This window comes from Haliotis rufescens, unplaced genomic scaffold, assembly GCF_023055435.1.
Source record: "Haliotis rufescens isolate VD_foot unplaced genomic scaffold, xgHalRufe1.0.p SCAF_19, whole genome shotgun sequence".
Classification (NCBI taxonomy): domain Eukaryota; kingdom Metazoa; phylum Mollusca; class Gastropoda; order Lepetellida; family Haliotidae; genus Haliotis; species Haliotis rufescens.
In genome coordinates, this window is record NW_025963879.1 from 11,372,783 (window position 1) to 11,388,962 (window position 16,180).

The window sequence follows — 16,180 nt, forward strand, 5'->3', positions numbered from 1 at the left end:
TGAAAGGCATGGTAATGGGAGAGTGGAAACATCTTTATTTCCTTGTATTACTAATACATTCATGCTGAAACAGTGCAACTAAAGTTTTCAAAACTGAAGTATGTCAATACCATAACAATTTGATCATTCATGAATATGTGTGTACATATCTTACCATGGTTACATGTCTAACACAATAATTGTCAATGTCTCATGTCAGAGAAGTAAAGAAATTCATCCTTCATGAAACACATGAATTACAATGTCACTTGGCTGATGTATGAATCACATCAGAACCCGATTACTAATGTAAAACTTCATTACCCATAAAAATAGACATTTACGGGTTGATATGTCAGTAGGGTCTGTCTGGTTTCCAACCGTACAAGCTACTTGTCAAATTACTTTCCATTCATTACATCAGTCAACTTGCCCCTTACTGATAATATTGTTTAGATTTTACCAAGGATGTAATTTATGAAATAGTTGAAGTAAAACAGATCCAACCTGTTTTTCATTTCATTGCAAAATTCCTCATTGAAATATATTCTCTCCAAGTGGTAATCATCTTTGCACCAAACAAAGAAATCGCCCCACCTGGCCCCAGTGAGTAACATTTGACCCATTACTTGATGATAATGCTGGAATGTTTCTTTGAGCTTGTATGTACCTTGAGATGTTAACTTAAGGTAGTTGATATTTGATATGGATTGTGCAGTGGAACATTTGATTTCTAGCAAACCCCAAGGGTCACTCTCAGACGGGTCATATACCCGCCTGTCTGGTGAAGTGGCTAGATATGGACATGTATGGTTAATGACAATTCCACAAGCATGGACATTAAGCTTCTGCAGCCTTGAATATGCCTCAGCAGCAGAGTCCTCATTCTCCATGCCATACTTCATAGCCTCAGTTTGTCTTTTGGATTTCAGTAGAGAGTCACACAAATGTTCAAAATTATCTTGTCTGGTATGCACAAATTTAAAGTTACTTGAAGATAGGCGATGTGCCTTAAGTTCAAACAACTTCTTTTGCTCACATTGATCTTGTGTTTCCTGCTCGTATAAAGCACTCTGTGTTGATGAAACTGACAGTCCATCGAGAAATGTTTGTTGGTTTGATGTAAGTGGGCCATTTAGTTTGCTTTTAATATCAGGCGTTACAAAAGGTGGGGGAACGGGGTGAGAATGGTTTATGATATGACTTTTGTTTATGTTTGATATAGGAGGCTGTTGAAGTGAAATGGTTGAACCTTTGGGAACTTGACCAAACGCAGATGGTACAAGAACGATATCACTCATATTCGGAATGATTGATGAGAATTGATTAGCCTTAGGATTTTGACCACAAATGTTTTTTAGAGTGGAAGAAAATTCATTATGGTTGATGTCTTTGGGCAAGGGATTGTATAGAGTAGACCTCAAACCATCAAGGCGTCTTTTTTTTAAAGGGACAGGTTTCGCATTGGAAGATGATGAGTGAGTAAGTGTAGGAGAAGCAGAGGAAGTGTTAGAAGAGGCAGCAGATGTAGTTGAGGCAGCAGATGTAGTAGAGGCAGCAGATGAAGTAGAGGCAGTAGAAGAGGTAGTATCTGTTGATGACTTAGATGTAACAGATCCACTGGCAGGTGTTTTTATTTTTTGAACAGTGATTTGGTCTACCTTTTTGGCAAAAAGGCCTTTACTTCTTTGTGGAACATGCCATGTTTGTGGCAGCTATGTTTTTGACAATGCAGGTGGCACTGTTTTTAAGTCAAGGGATTGATAGTGTTGTAACAAATACAGTAAACCAATCGCGTGATTACATTTGCCCTGGCCAGATTCACAATTACATGAAGTCTGCTCAATGAGAGTTGAATCGGTTGTATTGATCCAGATCTGAAAAATATCATTGGTAGTCTATTGTTATTTTTGTTTTATGTGGTAATATCTGCTCAGTGTAATAGCACTCTTTTCTTATGAGGATTAATTGGCCTTGTCCAATTATAACCATGACTTGAAAATAATTATGCAGGGAACCCAGTTATCTTTCCTAAGCCTTGAGCATACTAAAGGTTTCTTCACTAAAGTGATTGTTCTTCAGACTATTGGTTCAAGGTGTGGGTTTTCAATAAATGAGAATTTTAATTATCTTTCCATCAAAAAGTACTTTGTTTTCACAGCCACAATTGTTTTAAATGTATCTTAACGAGAAAATATGAAACAATTTATTGAGTACAAAAACACAATTTCCTATCGGTTTTATTCACCTTCATGTGATAAGGGGTTTCATTCTTTTTTTATTGACTTGAAGCTTCGAGCTCTGCAAACTGCTCCATCAGGTTGAGGAGATACTATAATCATAAAAGTAATTGAATATCCTGCCTGTTATAATCATGATAATATCAATGTATATTATTGATTTACAACAGGTCTGTAAAATAAACCCTTGTATACAATTTATATCATTCTTTGTTGTATTTAATTTGCCTGTATGTGTTTACTTTTAGTCTGACTCATGTTACCATAAAATGGTGAGTTATTACACAGATACTTCTTTGGATTTATGTGAATGTTTATTGGTCACACAGCAGATCATATGGACACATATTACTCAAATGTGGAGGGTAATAGAACATTATCTGAGCTCCCTGGTAATGTTTAACACTGAACATGAATGGTACATTATGTACAGTGAAAAACAAAATTGATGGAAAACTGTGAAACGAATCTTTACTTAAGGTGAGTTGCTGCTGGTTCTTAGGCTTATGATAATGAAGGGACTTTTTCACAAGTTCATCACGTTTTCTTTGAGGTTACAACAAATGTGAGTAGAAATTTATGTTTTGATAGGTGAATGCACATAACAGAAGAAAGTATTATTTCAGCCAGAGACCATAAAATATGGTATCTGCTTCAGCCTAACAATAGTTATGTCACATATGAGAAAGTCATACAAATCATACAGTGATCAACGCAGCAATATATATTTTTTATCTTTAAATTTCAGTTTTACACATACTGTTATTACTTATTTCATGTTCAAAAGAACACCCACTATTTTTTAATGATTTTTCATTGCTACTACAGTAGGAAGCTATTCACCACGTTTTTTTATTTTGGAAAATATTTATACTTCAGGTGGAATGTAAACAATGAAAAAAATCCGATTATTCATTTCAAAAGCTGTTCTTATTTGGACTCGTATCAATAAGAAAACAAATCGAAACAACTTCACAGCCAAATCAAGTGTTGCTTATTGTTTACTAAACAATACTAGGTGTCACATGTATTATAAAAACCGCAAGATGTGTGTTTTTGGAGGACTTTGATAAGATAATATTTAACGGAAAAATCACTTCCGGGTTGCCGACACAACCAAGCCCCTACCTTCAACATCGAATATGTATCCCTCGCAAAAATTGCCATAGGCTCTTTTTAATACTTTTCTGGGGACTTTTGCAATTTGGTTTACCCAAGTTTCAACAAAACCGGGTCTTATGACCGGGACACAGTTTAAATTTTTGGTCCACACAGTCTTCGCGCTCAAATTGGTGGAAGCCATTTCGATACTGAATCCTTGACACGAAAGCACCGAATGCTCTCCAAGCCTCGTTTTCGATCCAAGATGGCCAAAAAGGTCAATACACGTCAATTAACACCTCCTCACGTCGCCAGATCTTACGTATGTACATGCGCGTGGGTCACTGGCCTTGCCCCACGATATATATGTTACCTTGCCCCAACGTTATCTACAAAACCTGACTGACATGGTCAATCAGGGGAGACGGGCCAAGATCATCGAAGCGGACGGATTGTACGGCTAGTCATCACGTTGTCTACAGCACCTGCTACACCAACGACTGCGTCGACGCTAAATAATGGCCGTCCGACTTCCTGCCTATGGGTAAGTGACAGAGTGGGTCTCAGCACAAGGGAACATTGGCCACTCGATCCCGATGTGCTTTCTGTCACGTGATTACCGTTACTTGTACCATGTCGACCTATTTCAACCTGCAACAATACATATGACTTGTTTTCAACCCTTCTACCCTCAGTTTTGTCTTCCGTCGTCACCCTGAGCTACCATCCCAGGGCCAAACGTACGTTCTTGGACACAACAAACAAAAAGCCACTTCGTGGGTGCAAGACAGTCATGTTGCAAACCTCAATTTCAGGTTAGCAGTCACAGTAACTTTGAATCAGGTCATTCAAACAACACTTAGCTGTCTGCTAACTCGACTCGTGTTATCATGATCATCCAGCGATACTTGATTACGTTGATTACATGATTACACGTTGTCTCCCAGACTCACAGGGCTTTAATTACAGCGTCTAGACCAACACAGAATTGGCAACATACTGTGGAGCCGAGTCTTCTTTAATGACACAATGATGTGGCATTTACATTGTCACACTGTAGATACCTCGCGGGGATTCTGGAACATAGCTCAACCAAGATGCGAGTTAAGTGATGACCTGGTGCCAATGAGAAACTCAATAGAAATGTTACACTGCATTGTCAGATCAATTCCTGATACAACACTAAACCTCTCGAGTGATGACTTTCGCGAACACAAACAATTCACTTATTCAAACGGATTAAAGGTTGAAACATTTTCCCGTTAAAGCGTCTAGTCACGCCACTCTCATGATACAGAGGAATTACACCGTTACGGGTACATAATCTACATATATTGTTTTATTATGTTGACAAAAATGTTTCAATATTATACCAAGATTAGAAGTAAAAATTACATTAAACAAAAACAGAAACAATGTTGTGCCCACCTACACATGCTAAATATAATTCCATGTAAAAGTCTGCCAATAATTGTCGTTTAGCGATCTATTCCATGTTTGGTTGCCAGGTCAGGAATCGTATTGGAACACCTTCAGCGAAGCAGTCATATGCAAGGTGAGCTAACACTTGTTGGCTGATGTGTATAATCGACGCGTCAGTTTGATAGTAAACAGGTTTGCTTGTTAATCTGTGTCCTCGACAGTTTAGTTTTATTTGTGAATTATGCATGTGTAGTTCAGAAATAAACGACGAGTGGGAGTTGTTTACCGTACAATCTAACACTGCATTGATAATTAACCATGAGAATGGTTTATTTCGCATATAAGATATCAACATTAATTTAATCCGATTTAAAGGATGATGATAAAATGTACACACTTTGAAGAAAATATCTGGCCGTTTTTTAATAGTGATGACTCACGCAATAAAAAATTCGCCCTCGGCAATGTCGGACAAGTCCATTTTATGCAAAGGTGGATCATATTCTCACAATCCTCACGTTGATTTCTTGTACCTCTTCTCCTAATTCTGATTGTCATATATCTCCCGCTCTTGAATGCGATTGTACGGCCTTCGCGTTTATCTGCGTTGCCCAGATACAACTATAGGGAACAACTCACAAGACACCCTCTAAAAATAATGTCGTCCAATATATAATGTCATCAAGTTGCGAGCGCATGTTCGAATCTCCAAAAATGACGTCATGATAGAATTCTGTTTTATCACTTCATTCGTCATTGTACTTTGCGATTTATAGCGTAGCATTTTATATATGTTGTCAATTTGCATCATACTGAGAAATGATGGTTGTGTGTTCATGCAACAACATGCTATCTTTACAAGTTTGAGTGGAAGTACTCTGAAGCTAGATTGTTGAAGAAATTTTCACAAACATGAGCAAATATTATATTTTTGTGGAAACAATTCGTGCAACATTATCTTTTGTAAACTGTACGTTGCGTTTGCCAGTGATTTGCCAGCCTCATTTTTGCATATTGAGTCCCGAAACCACGAAGTGAAAGGAGGCGAAATAGATCGGAGTTCGAGACAAGGGGAGCGCTAATACATACGCGTAGAGCTTTGAAGTAAACATGTCGTATTATTACGCAGGCCGAATGTCAACATAAAGTCGAATGTCAACATAAAGTCGAATGTCAACATCAAGTCGAATGTCAACATCAAGTCGAATGTCAATATCAAGTCGAATGTCAACATCAATTCGAATGTCAACATCAATTCGAATGTCAACATCAAGTCGAATGCCAACATCAAGTCGAATGTCAACATCAAGTCGAATGTCAACATCAAGTCGAATGTCAACATCAAGTCGAATGTCAAGTACAGCTGCAACATCAGATTTGTATTTTTGTGAATTTTCTTCTATTTGTTTATAAAACCCAACTTTTTTTTATAAAGTAATGTACACAGGGCAAAGAGAACGAGAGCTAAACAAATGTGCTTTCTCATGGATGTAATAGGATTAAAAAAGGATTCTACAATACAGATCACGAATTGTAAATGAGCTGGTCTTTGCACACTCCGCACACACAAGACTAACGCGATACAAAGACAACTATTTACTTCTCTGAGTGAGACTCCGCACACACAAGACTAACGTGACACAAAGACAACTATTTACTTCTCTGAGTGAGACTCCGCACACACAAGAGTAACGTGACACAAAGACAACTATTTACTTCTCTGAGTGAGACTCCGCACACACAAGACTAACGTGACACAAAGACAACTATGTACTTCTCTGAGTGAGACTCCGCACACACAAGACTAACGCGACACAAAGACAACTATTTACTTCTCTGAGTGAGACTCCGCACACACAAGAGTAACGTGACACAAAGACAACTATTTACTTCTCTGAGTGAGACTCCGCACACACAAGACTAACGCGACACAAAGACAACTATTTACTTCTCTGAGTGAGACTCCGCACACACAAGATTAACGTGACACAAAGACAACTATTTACTTCTCTGAGTGAGAATCCGCACACACAAGACTAATGCGACACAAAGACAACTATTTACTTCTCTGAGTGAGACTCCGCACACACAAGACTAACGTGACACAAAGACAACTATTTACTTCTCTGAGTGAGAATCCGCACACACAAGAGTAACGTGACACAAAGACAACTATTTACTTCTCTGAGTGAGACTCCGCACACACAAGACTAACGTGACACATAGACAACTATTTACTTCTCTGAGTGAGGCTCCGCACACACAAGACTTACGTGACACAAAGACAACTATTTACTTCTCTGAGTGAGACTCCGCACACACAAGGCTAACGTGACACAAAGACAACTATTTACTTCTTTGAGTGAGACTCCGCACACACAAGACTAACGCGACACAAAGACAACTATTTACTTCTTTGAGTGAGACTCCGCACACATAAGACTAACGTGACACAAAGACAACTATTTACTTCTCTGAGTGAGACTCCGCACACACAAGACTAACGTGACACAAAGACAACTATTTACTTCTCTGAGTGAGACTCCGCACACACAAGGCTAACGTGACACAAAGACAACTATTTACTTCTCTGAGTGAGAATCCGCACACACAAGACTAACGCGACACAAAAACAACTATTTACTTCTCTGAGTGAGACTCCGCACACACACGACTAACGTGACACAAAGACAACTATTTACTTCTCTGAGTGAGACTCCGCACACACAAGGCTAACGTGACACAAAGACAACTATTTACTTCTTTGAGTGAGACTCCGCACACACAAGACTAAAGCGACACAAAGACAACTATTTACTTCTCTGAGTGAGACTCCGCACACACAAGACTAACGTGACACAAAGACAACTATTTACTTCTTTGAGTGAGACTCCGCACACACAAGACTAACGTGACACAAAGACAACTATTTACTTCCCTGATTGAGACTCCGCACACACAAGACTAACGTGACACAAAGACAACTATTTACTTCTCTGAGTGAGACTCCGCACACACAAGACTAACGTGACACAAAGACAACTATTTACTTCTTTGAGTGAGACTCCGCACACACAAGACTAACGTGACACAAAGACAACTATTTACTTCTTTGAGTGAGACTCCGCACACACAAGACTAACGTGACACAAAGACAACTATTTACTTCTCTGAGTGAGACTCCGCACACATAAGACTAACGTGACACAAAGACAACTATTTACTCCTCTGAGTGAGACTCCGCACACACAAGACTAACGTGACACAAAGACAACTATTTACTTCTCTGAGTGAGACTCCGCACACACAAGACTAACGTGACACAAAGACAACTATTTACTTCTCTGAGTGAGACTCGCTGTGACTGTGATAGCGCTGCATGGAGCGCGCTGATATCCGTGTGCACGTAAAATCCACATCAGAAATCCATTATCAAGCACATAGTTTCATCATATATATATATATATATATATATATATATATATATATATGTATATGTATATATATATATATATATGTATACATCTACACGGCCCTCTATAAGATGTTTAAATTTCTATGGCTTGTTTTCAGGATTGTGCTGGCGTACGTTTGATGCCTAGTTATGAAATTATGATATATAATTCAGTGTATGGCAATCACTCGAGGACCTTTTCAAAATTAACTTTTCGAGAAGAAAAAAGTATATCATCTTTTGTGATCAATACAACGCTTTGTCTTTGTGTTATTTTGTAAGATCATCTAAATTCTTACCGTAGTTTGTGTAGCAATTCATTGGCATGGCGACTTATTAATATTTAGGTCTTTCCTGAACTTAACAATAGTGACTACCAATATAGTGCGGTCCGGTTAGTTGTACGACAGCAGTACTGGTTTTGCCATTCACAGAGGTTCCTTCACACGCCGATTCACCATTGTATTCATTCATAGAATTGCTAAAATTCCCCAAGTATCAATGAGAATTCTCGCGCTATCTTCTGTCAGCTCACCTATTATCTCAAATTCTCAGAGACTTTGAAGCCCCAAACTGGACCTCTGACTTCACAGTTCCGGTCATTTGTATATCTGGTACATTTTACGTGAATGTCAAGGTGCAAAAAGAATGCTTCTCCGACCCCGACTCCCCGCCCGCCCTCTTGATTTACTCACGGGAAGATGAGACTGGGATTTGAGACAGGATGTTTTGTCAGTTAAGGATGACTACATCTTGAAAACATCTCCCAACATCAACTTCAACATGCCTATTTTTATTTGTCCTGTTTACTGTTTAGGTATCAAATATAAATGCCATTTTATTTTATTTTATTGTTTACGATCAACTTCAAGCTTTACATCGAGGATGAGTACTGAAATGAGATACTGAGCATATCTCTGCCAGGGTTGTATCGATGTACATGCTGCATGTGCTTCAAAGGAAACCTTTACATTAATCTAGTAAATGGCTGATGTTTAGCTATATCGGCCAGGTCCATGATTTTGAAAAGAGGGGTGCGACCTTAAATGATACATTGCCAATTATATATATTTTAGTGCACATATTATCTCGTTTAAACATCTGCAAACAAAAGAGTGCCTGCCACCTGGAAACAGATACACCGGTTGTCAGGTATAAACTACAATGAACACTAGTGTCAGTTTATTAAGTGCAGAAATAGGCGATAGTCTTTGCGTGTATCTGTGTAGGTATGCCATCATGAAACTTTCGAGGCGTAAAGACAGAAAGGATCCAGTCTATGTCATATGCCTCCAATACAAGGATGAGAAAAGGAAACGAGACATCGCTGTACGGAGCTTGTGTACAATCCCTGCCTCATTTTGAGGAAGGTTATAAACAAACATCTTGTTTCATCCCAGCTGGGCACATTTCAGTTTAAGAACGTTAACAGGAAGATCTAAAAGACAGGCGTCAGTTAAACAGTCCAAGAAAAAGGTTCTCAGGAAATTAAAATGTCGAAACCAATGATCAGAACCTATTGAAACTTTTGTCCAAAACCTTGGGCTTCGAGGAAACATAATGTTTTGTTTTTGTGTTTCCTAAGGGCACATATTCCAAGAGATTCAACATATCGTGAGCTATTCGTTTAGGTGGGGGGAGTTTTGCGGCACATGTGATGCATCTTGTAATCCAAACGGAGAAGAAGTTATTGGAGGAGACAAAGGATTATGTGAAGTGTTTCAGCAAGTGAGAACAGCTCAACCTAAAACATAACAAAAACCTGAAATCCGAGGTCAGTTGTCAGAATAATCACGATCGCCCACTAAACACTAATCCTTTTATCATTCAACACGAAAGCAAAGAATATTTCATTATGTCGTAATCGTTTATGCTAACCTGGACTTTTAAAGATCTTACAAGGTTACATTCATCCCTATTATCTTTATTTTGAAAGATCAAACTATATATTTTCGTTTTGTTTTAAACTTAATAATTCCTTATGACTTGTATTATCAGATTTAATTTATTATAAATAGACCTTCAACGGAAACGAGGTGGAGTGGGTTTTTTTCAAAAACAGAAAGCATGTTCTTTTTGTTTATATGTGAAGCAATGAATATTACCCTTAAATGGCTTTGACGTACAGATCGATAGATTTTCAATGAACTGCAATTGTTAACCTTTCCATGTACTTCTAAGCATAAATGCAATGGCACTCAGACAATACAATGGACAGAACAGAATGTGCAGTCAGATACCTAATTCTCGATACATTGTGACAGGGTATAATACAAACTTTCCAAAGTATCGTATCGTGCACTATCTATGGTCGAGGAATCCTCCTCCCTACTCCACCTACATATACACCGGTTCCCTGGCAGTGGGGGAATTCTGAAGATGCGATTACGGCGCGAGGCGATGGACCATCACTAAGGCGTTCTGCTGAATGGATGACCTGCACGGGGAGCTGTCAGTCCAGTGAAAGATGGAATGTTACCGGTTGTGTAAATAAATAGCCAACGGTAAGACTCCGGTCTCTCATGTTGAAGGCCGATCTACACTCTATCAGAGGGCATACGAGACATACCTATTTGATTAACCATTCTTGTACATGGGATTTTGACTCACTGTTATATATTATGCAACGTTCGTACTGAATTAGCCCTTCATGCAAATCTCATACTGGATTAACCTTTCATGCAAATCTCATACTGGATTAACCTTTCATTCAAATCTCATACTGGATTAACCTTTCATACCAATCTCATACTGGATTAACCTTTCATGCAAATCTCTTAGTAGATAACCTTTCATGCCAATCCTATACCGGATTAACCTTTCATTCAAATTTCATACTGGATTAACCTTTCATGCCAATCTCATACTGGATTAACCTTTCATGCAAATCTCTTAGTAGATAACCTTTCATGCCAATCCTATACCGGATTAACCTTTCATTCAAATTTCATACTGGATTAACCTTTCATTCAAAACTCATACTGGATTAACCTTTCATGCCAATCTCATACTGGATTAACCTTTCATGCCAATCTCATACTGGATTAACCTTTCATGCCAATCTCATACTGGATTAACCTTTCATTCAAAACTCATACTGGATTAACCTCTCATGCCAATCTCATACTGGATTAACCTTTCATGCCAATCTCATACTGGATTAACCTTTCATGCCAATCTCATACTGGATTATCCTTTCATTCAAATCTCATACTGGTTTAACCTTTCATGCCAATCTCATACTGGATTAACCTTTAATTCAAATCTCATACTGGATTAACCTTTCATGCCAATCTCATACTGGATTAACCTTTCATTCAAAACTCATACTGGATTAACCTTTCATGCCAATCTCATACTGGATTAACCTTTCATGCCAATCTCATACTGGATTAACCTTTCATGCCAATCTCATACTGGATTAACCTTTCATTCAAAACTCATACTGGATTAACCTCTCATGCCAATCTCATACTGGATTAACCTTTCATGCCAATCTCATACTGGATTAACCTTTCATGCCAATCTCATACTGGATTAACCTTTCATGCCAATCTCATACTGGATTAACCTTTCATGCCAATCTCATACTGGATAATCCTTTCATGCCAATCTCATACTGGTTTAACCTTTCATGCCAATCTCATACTTGATTAACCTTTCATTCAAATCTCATACTGGATTAACCTTTCATGCCAATCTCATACTGGATTATCCTTTCATGCCAATCTCATACTGGATTAACCTTTCATGCCAATCTCATACTGGATTAACCTTTCCCTCCATGTGATTATGTAAGCATTAAAAGGGATTGCTTCAACATATAGTGGTTCCATTACATAATGTGCAACCTTGCTTTGTCTAGGGTGATGTAGGAGCACACCATGGACATTATTCAATCCACTCCCACAATCTAGTGGTGATTATGCCGTTGGCCTTGTCACTCATTGTAATCATCCGATCCCCATTCCGGTCAACTCACTCGGCCTAGGAGTACCGGGGACATCATCTGCCCTGCTATTGTGTCATGGCAGCGCCATTGTGCCATGTTCTCCCCATTGTGTTTCGCGTGTTGATTCCAGGCATCACCATTGTACCCTGGCGTTGTGCCACGTTCCCCCATTGTTCTCAGGTGTTGTGCCACGTTCCCCCATTGTTCCCAGGTGTTGTGCCACGTTCCCCAATTGTTCCCATGTGTTGTGCCACGTTCCCCAATTGTTCTCAGGTGTTGTGCGACGTTCCCCGATTGTTCCCAGGTGTTGTGCCCCGTTACACCTATTGTTCCCCGATGATGTGACCGTCCTCGCCATTGTTCCCAGGTGTTGTGGCCCGTCCTCTCCATTGTTCCCCGGTGTTGTGGCCCGTCCTCTCCATTGTTCCCCGGTGATGTGCCCGTCCTCTCCATTGTTCCCCGGTGTTGTGTCCCGTCCTTTCCATTGTTCCCCGGTGATGTGCCCGTCCTCTCCATTGTTCCCCGGTGATGTGCCCGTCCTCTCCATTGTTCCCCGATGATGTGCCCGTCCTTTCCATTGTTCCCCGGTGATGTGCCCGTCCTCTCCATTGTTCCCCGGTGATGTGTCCCGTCCTCTCCATTGTTCCCCGGTGATGTGTCCCGTCCTCTCCATTGTTCCCCGGTGTTGTGTCCCGTCCTCTCCATTGTTCCCCGGTGATGTGCCCGTCCTTTCCATTGTTCCCCGGTGGTGTGTCTCGTCCTCTCCATTGTTCCCCGGTGTTGTGGCCCGTCCTCTCCATTGCTCCCCGGTGATGTGCCCGTCCTCTCCATTATTCCCCGGTGTTGTGTCCAGTCCTTTCCATTGTTCCCCGGTGTTGTGGCCCGTCCTCTCCATTGTTCCCCGGCAGTGTGCCGTCATCTCCCTAGTTCCCCGGTGATGTGCCCTGTTCTCCGCATTGTGCCCCGGTGTTTTGCCCCGTCCTCTCCATTGCTCCCCGGTGTTTTGCCCCGTCCTCTCCATTGCTCCCCGGTGGTGTGGCCCGTTCTCCCTGTTGTTCCCCGGGAGTGTGCCGTCATCTCCCTTGTTCCCCGGTGATGTGCCCTGTTCTCCGCATTGTGCCCCGGTGGTGTGCCGGGCATCTCCATTGTGCCCCGGTGGTGTGCCCTATTCTCCGCATTGTAACCCGGTGGTGTGCCCTGTTCTCCGCATTGTGCCCCGGTGGTGTGCCCTATTCTCCGCATTGTACCCTGGGAGTGTGCCGGGCATCTCCATTGTGCCCCGGTGGTGTGCCGGGCATCTCCATTGTGCCCCGGTTGTGTGCCCTGTTCTCCGCATTGTGCCCCGGTGGTGTGCCCTGATCTCCGCATTGTGCCCCGGAGGTGTGCCGGGCATCTCTATTGTGCCCCAGTGGTGTGCCCTGTTCTCCGCATTGTGCCCCGATGGTGTGCCGGGCATCTCCATTGTGCCCCGGTGGTGTGCCGGGCATCTCCATTGTGCCCCGGTGGTGTGCCCTGTTCTCCGCATTGTGCCCCGGTGGTGTGCCCTGTTCTCCGCATTGTGCCCCGGTGGTGTGCCGGGCCCCTCCATTGTGCCCCGGTGGTGTGCCGGGCATCTCCATTGTGCCCCGGTGGTGTGCCCTGTTCTCCGCATTGTGCCCCGGTGGTGTGCCGGGCATCTCCATTGTGCCCCGGTTGTGTGCCCTGTTCTCCGCATTGTGCCCCGGTGGTGTGCCCTGTTCTCCGCATTGTGCCCCGGTGGTGTGCCCTGTTCTCCGCATTGTGTCCCCATGGTGTGCGGGCATCTCCATTGTGCCCCGGTGGTGTGCCGGGCATCTCCATTGTGCTCCGGTGGTGTGCCCTGTTCTCCGCATTGTGTCCCGGTGGTGTGCGGGCATCTCCATTGTTCCCCGGAGGTGTGCCGGGCATCTCCATTGTGCCCCGGTGGTGTGCCGGGCATCTCCATTGTGCCCCGGTGGTGTGCCGGTCATCTTCATTGTGCCCCGGTGGTGTGCCGGGCATCTCCATTGTGCCCCGGTGGTGTGCCCCATTCTCCGCATTGTGCCCAGGTGGTGTGCCCTGTTCTCCGCATTGTGCCCCGGAGGTGTGCCGGGCATCTCCATTGTGCCCCGGTGGTGTGCCCTGTTCTCCGCAAAGTGCCCCGGTGGTGTGCTGGGCATCTCCATTGTGCCCTGATGGTGTGCCCTGTCCTCCGCATTGTGCCCCGGTGGTGTGCCTTGTTCTCCGCATTGTGCCCCGGTGGTGTGCCGGGCATCTCCATTGTGCCCCGGTGGTGTGCCCTGTTCTCCGCATTGTGCCCCGGTGGTGTGCCTTGTTCTCCGCGTGGTGCCCCGGTGGTGTGCCGGTCATCTTCATTTTGCCCCGGTGGTGTACCCTGATCTCCGCATTGTGCCCCGGAGGTGTGCCGGTCATCTTCATTTTGCCCCGGTGGTGTGCCATGTTTTCCGCATTGTGCCCCGGTGGTGTGCCCTGTTCTCTGCATTGTGCCCCGGTGGTGTGCCGGGCATCTCCATTGTTCCCCGGTTGTGTGCCCTGTTCTCCGCATTGTTCCCCGGTGATGTGCCCTGTTCTCCGCATTGTGCCCCGGTGGTGTGCCTTGTTCTCCGCATTGTGCCCCGGTGGTGTACACTGTTCTCCGCATTGTGCCCCGGTGGTGTGCCCTGTTCTCCGCATTGTGCCCTGGTGGTGTGCCGGGCATCTCCCTTGTTCCCCGGTGATGTGCCCTGTTCTCCGCATTGTGCCCCGGTGGTGTGCCCTGTTCTCCGCATTGTGCCCCGGTGGTGTGCCCTATTCTCCGCATTGTACCCTGGTAGTGTGCCGGGCATCTCCATTGTGTCCCGTTTGTGTGCCGGGCATCTCCATTGTGCCCCGGTGATGTGCCCTGTTCTCCGCATTGTGCCCCGGTGGTGTGCCCTGTTCCCCGCATTGTGCCCCGTTTGTGTGCCGGGCATCTCCATTGTGCCCCGGTGATGTGCCCTGTTCTCCGCATTGTGCCCCGGTGATGTGCCCTGTTCTCCGCATTTTCCCCCATGGTGTGCCCTTTTCCCCGCATTGTGCCCCGTTTGTGTGCCGGGCATCTCCATTGTGCCCCGGTGGTGTGCCCTGTTCTCCGCAAAGTGCCCCGGTGATGTGCCCTGTTCTCCGCATTGTGCCCCGGTGGTGTGCCCTGTTCCCCGCATTGTGCCCCGGTGGTGTGCCGGGCATCTCCATTGTGCCCCGGTGATGTGCCCTGTTCTCCGCATTGTGCCCCGGTGATGTGCCCTGTTCTCCGCATTTTCCCCCATGGTGTGCCCTGTTCCCCGCATTGTGCCCCGTTTGTGTGCCGGGCATCTCCATTGTGCCCCGGTGGTGTGCCCTGTTCTCCGCAAAGTGCCCCGGTGATGTGCCCTTTTCTCCGCATTGTGCCCCGGTGGTGTGCCCTGTCCTCCGCATTGTGCCCCGGTGGTGTGCCGGGCATCTCCATTGTGCCCCGGTGGTGTGCCCTGTTCTCCGCAAAGTGCCCCGGTGATGTGCCCTTTTCTCCGCATTGTGCCCCGGTGGTGTGCCCTGTCCTCCGCATTGTGCCCCGGTGGTGTGCCGGGCATCTTCATTGTGCCCCGGTGGTGTGCCGGGCATCTTCATTGTGCCCCGGTGGTGTGCCCTGTTTTCCGCATTGTGCCCCGGTGGTGTGCCCTGTTCTCCGCATTGTGCCCCGGTGGTGTGCCCTGTTCTCCGCATTGTGCCCCGGTGGTGTGCCCTGTTCTCCGCATTGTGCCCCGGTGGTGTGCCGGGCATCTCCATTGTGCCCCGGGTTGTTTGTAACTCCTCCAATACTATCCGCACTATGCAGTCATTGTCGACACCCAATCAGCAGGCGTTATATACCCAACTCTTGTTATAAGTTCATGTCACGGAACCCGTCCTCATATAAGGAAAATGAATATGACTTAAGAGAAACAGGAATTAATGGAACTACGTGTACTTTGCCTGAAACTCTTAGGCACTTCACACAATACGTTTATTGTTTTAAAGATG

General features: G+C 44.1%; 2 protein-coding genes across 2 annotated transcripts; both read right to left on the reverse strand.

Moving 5' to 3' along the window:
* Positions 1 to 13,543: 13,543 nt before the first annotated feature.
* On the reverse strand, positions 13,544 to 14,902 carry LOC125381700 (glutenin, high molecular weight subunit PW212-like). Its single transcript, XM_048399140.1, has one exon. It carries the CDS (start codon positions 14,900 to 14,902, stop codon positions 13,544 to 13,546), a length of 1,359 nt encoding a protein of 452 aa, XP_048255097.1.
* A 51-nt stretch (positions 14,903 to 14,953) lies between these two features.
* LOC125381701 (glutenin, high molecular weight subunit 12-like) lies at positions 14,954 to 15,946 on the reverse strand. The gene has a single exon (XM_048399141.1). The coding sequence runs from the start codon at positions 15,944 to 15,946 to the stop codon at positions 14,954 to 14,956; it is 993 nt and encodes a 330-aa protein (XP_048255098.1).
* Between the last annotated feature and the right edge of the window lie 234 nt (positions 15,947 to 16,180).

What these genes read in the sequence shown, in the direction of transcription:
- LOC125381700 (XM_048399140.1), bottom strand. Translation starts at nt 14,902, where the DNA reads ATGCGGAGAACAGGGCACATCACCGGGGAACAAGGGAGATGCCCGGCA.
- LOC125381701 (XM_048399141.1), bottom strand. Translation starts at nt 15,946, where the DNA reads ATGGAGATGCCCGGCACACCACCGGGGCACAATGCGGAGAACAGGGCA.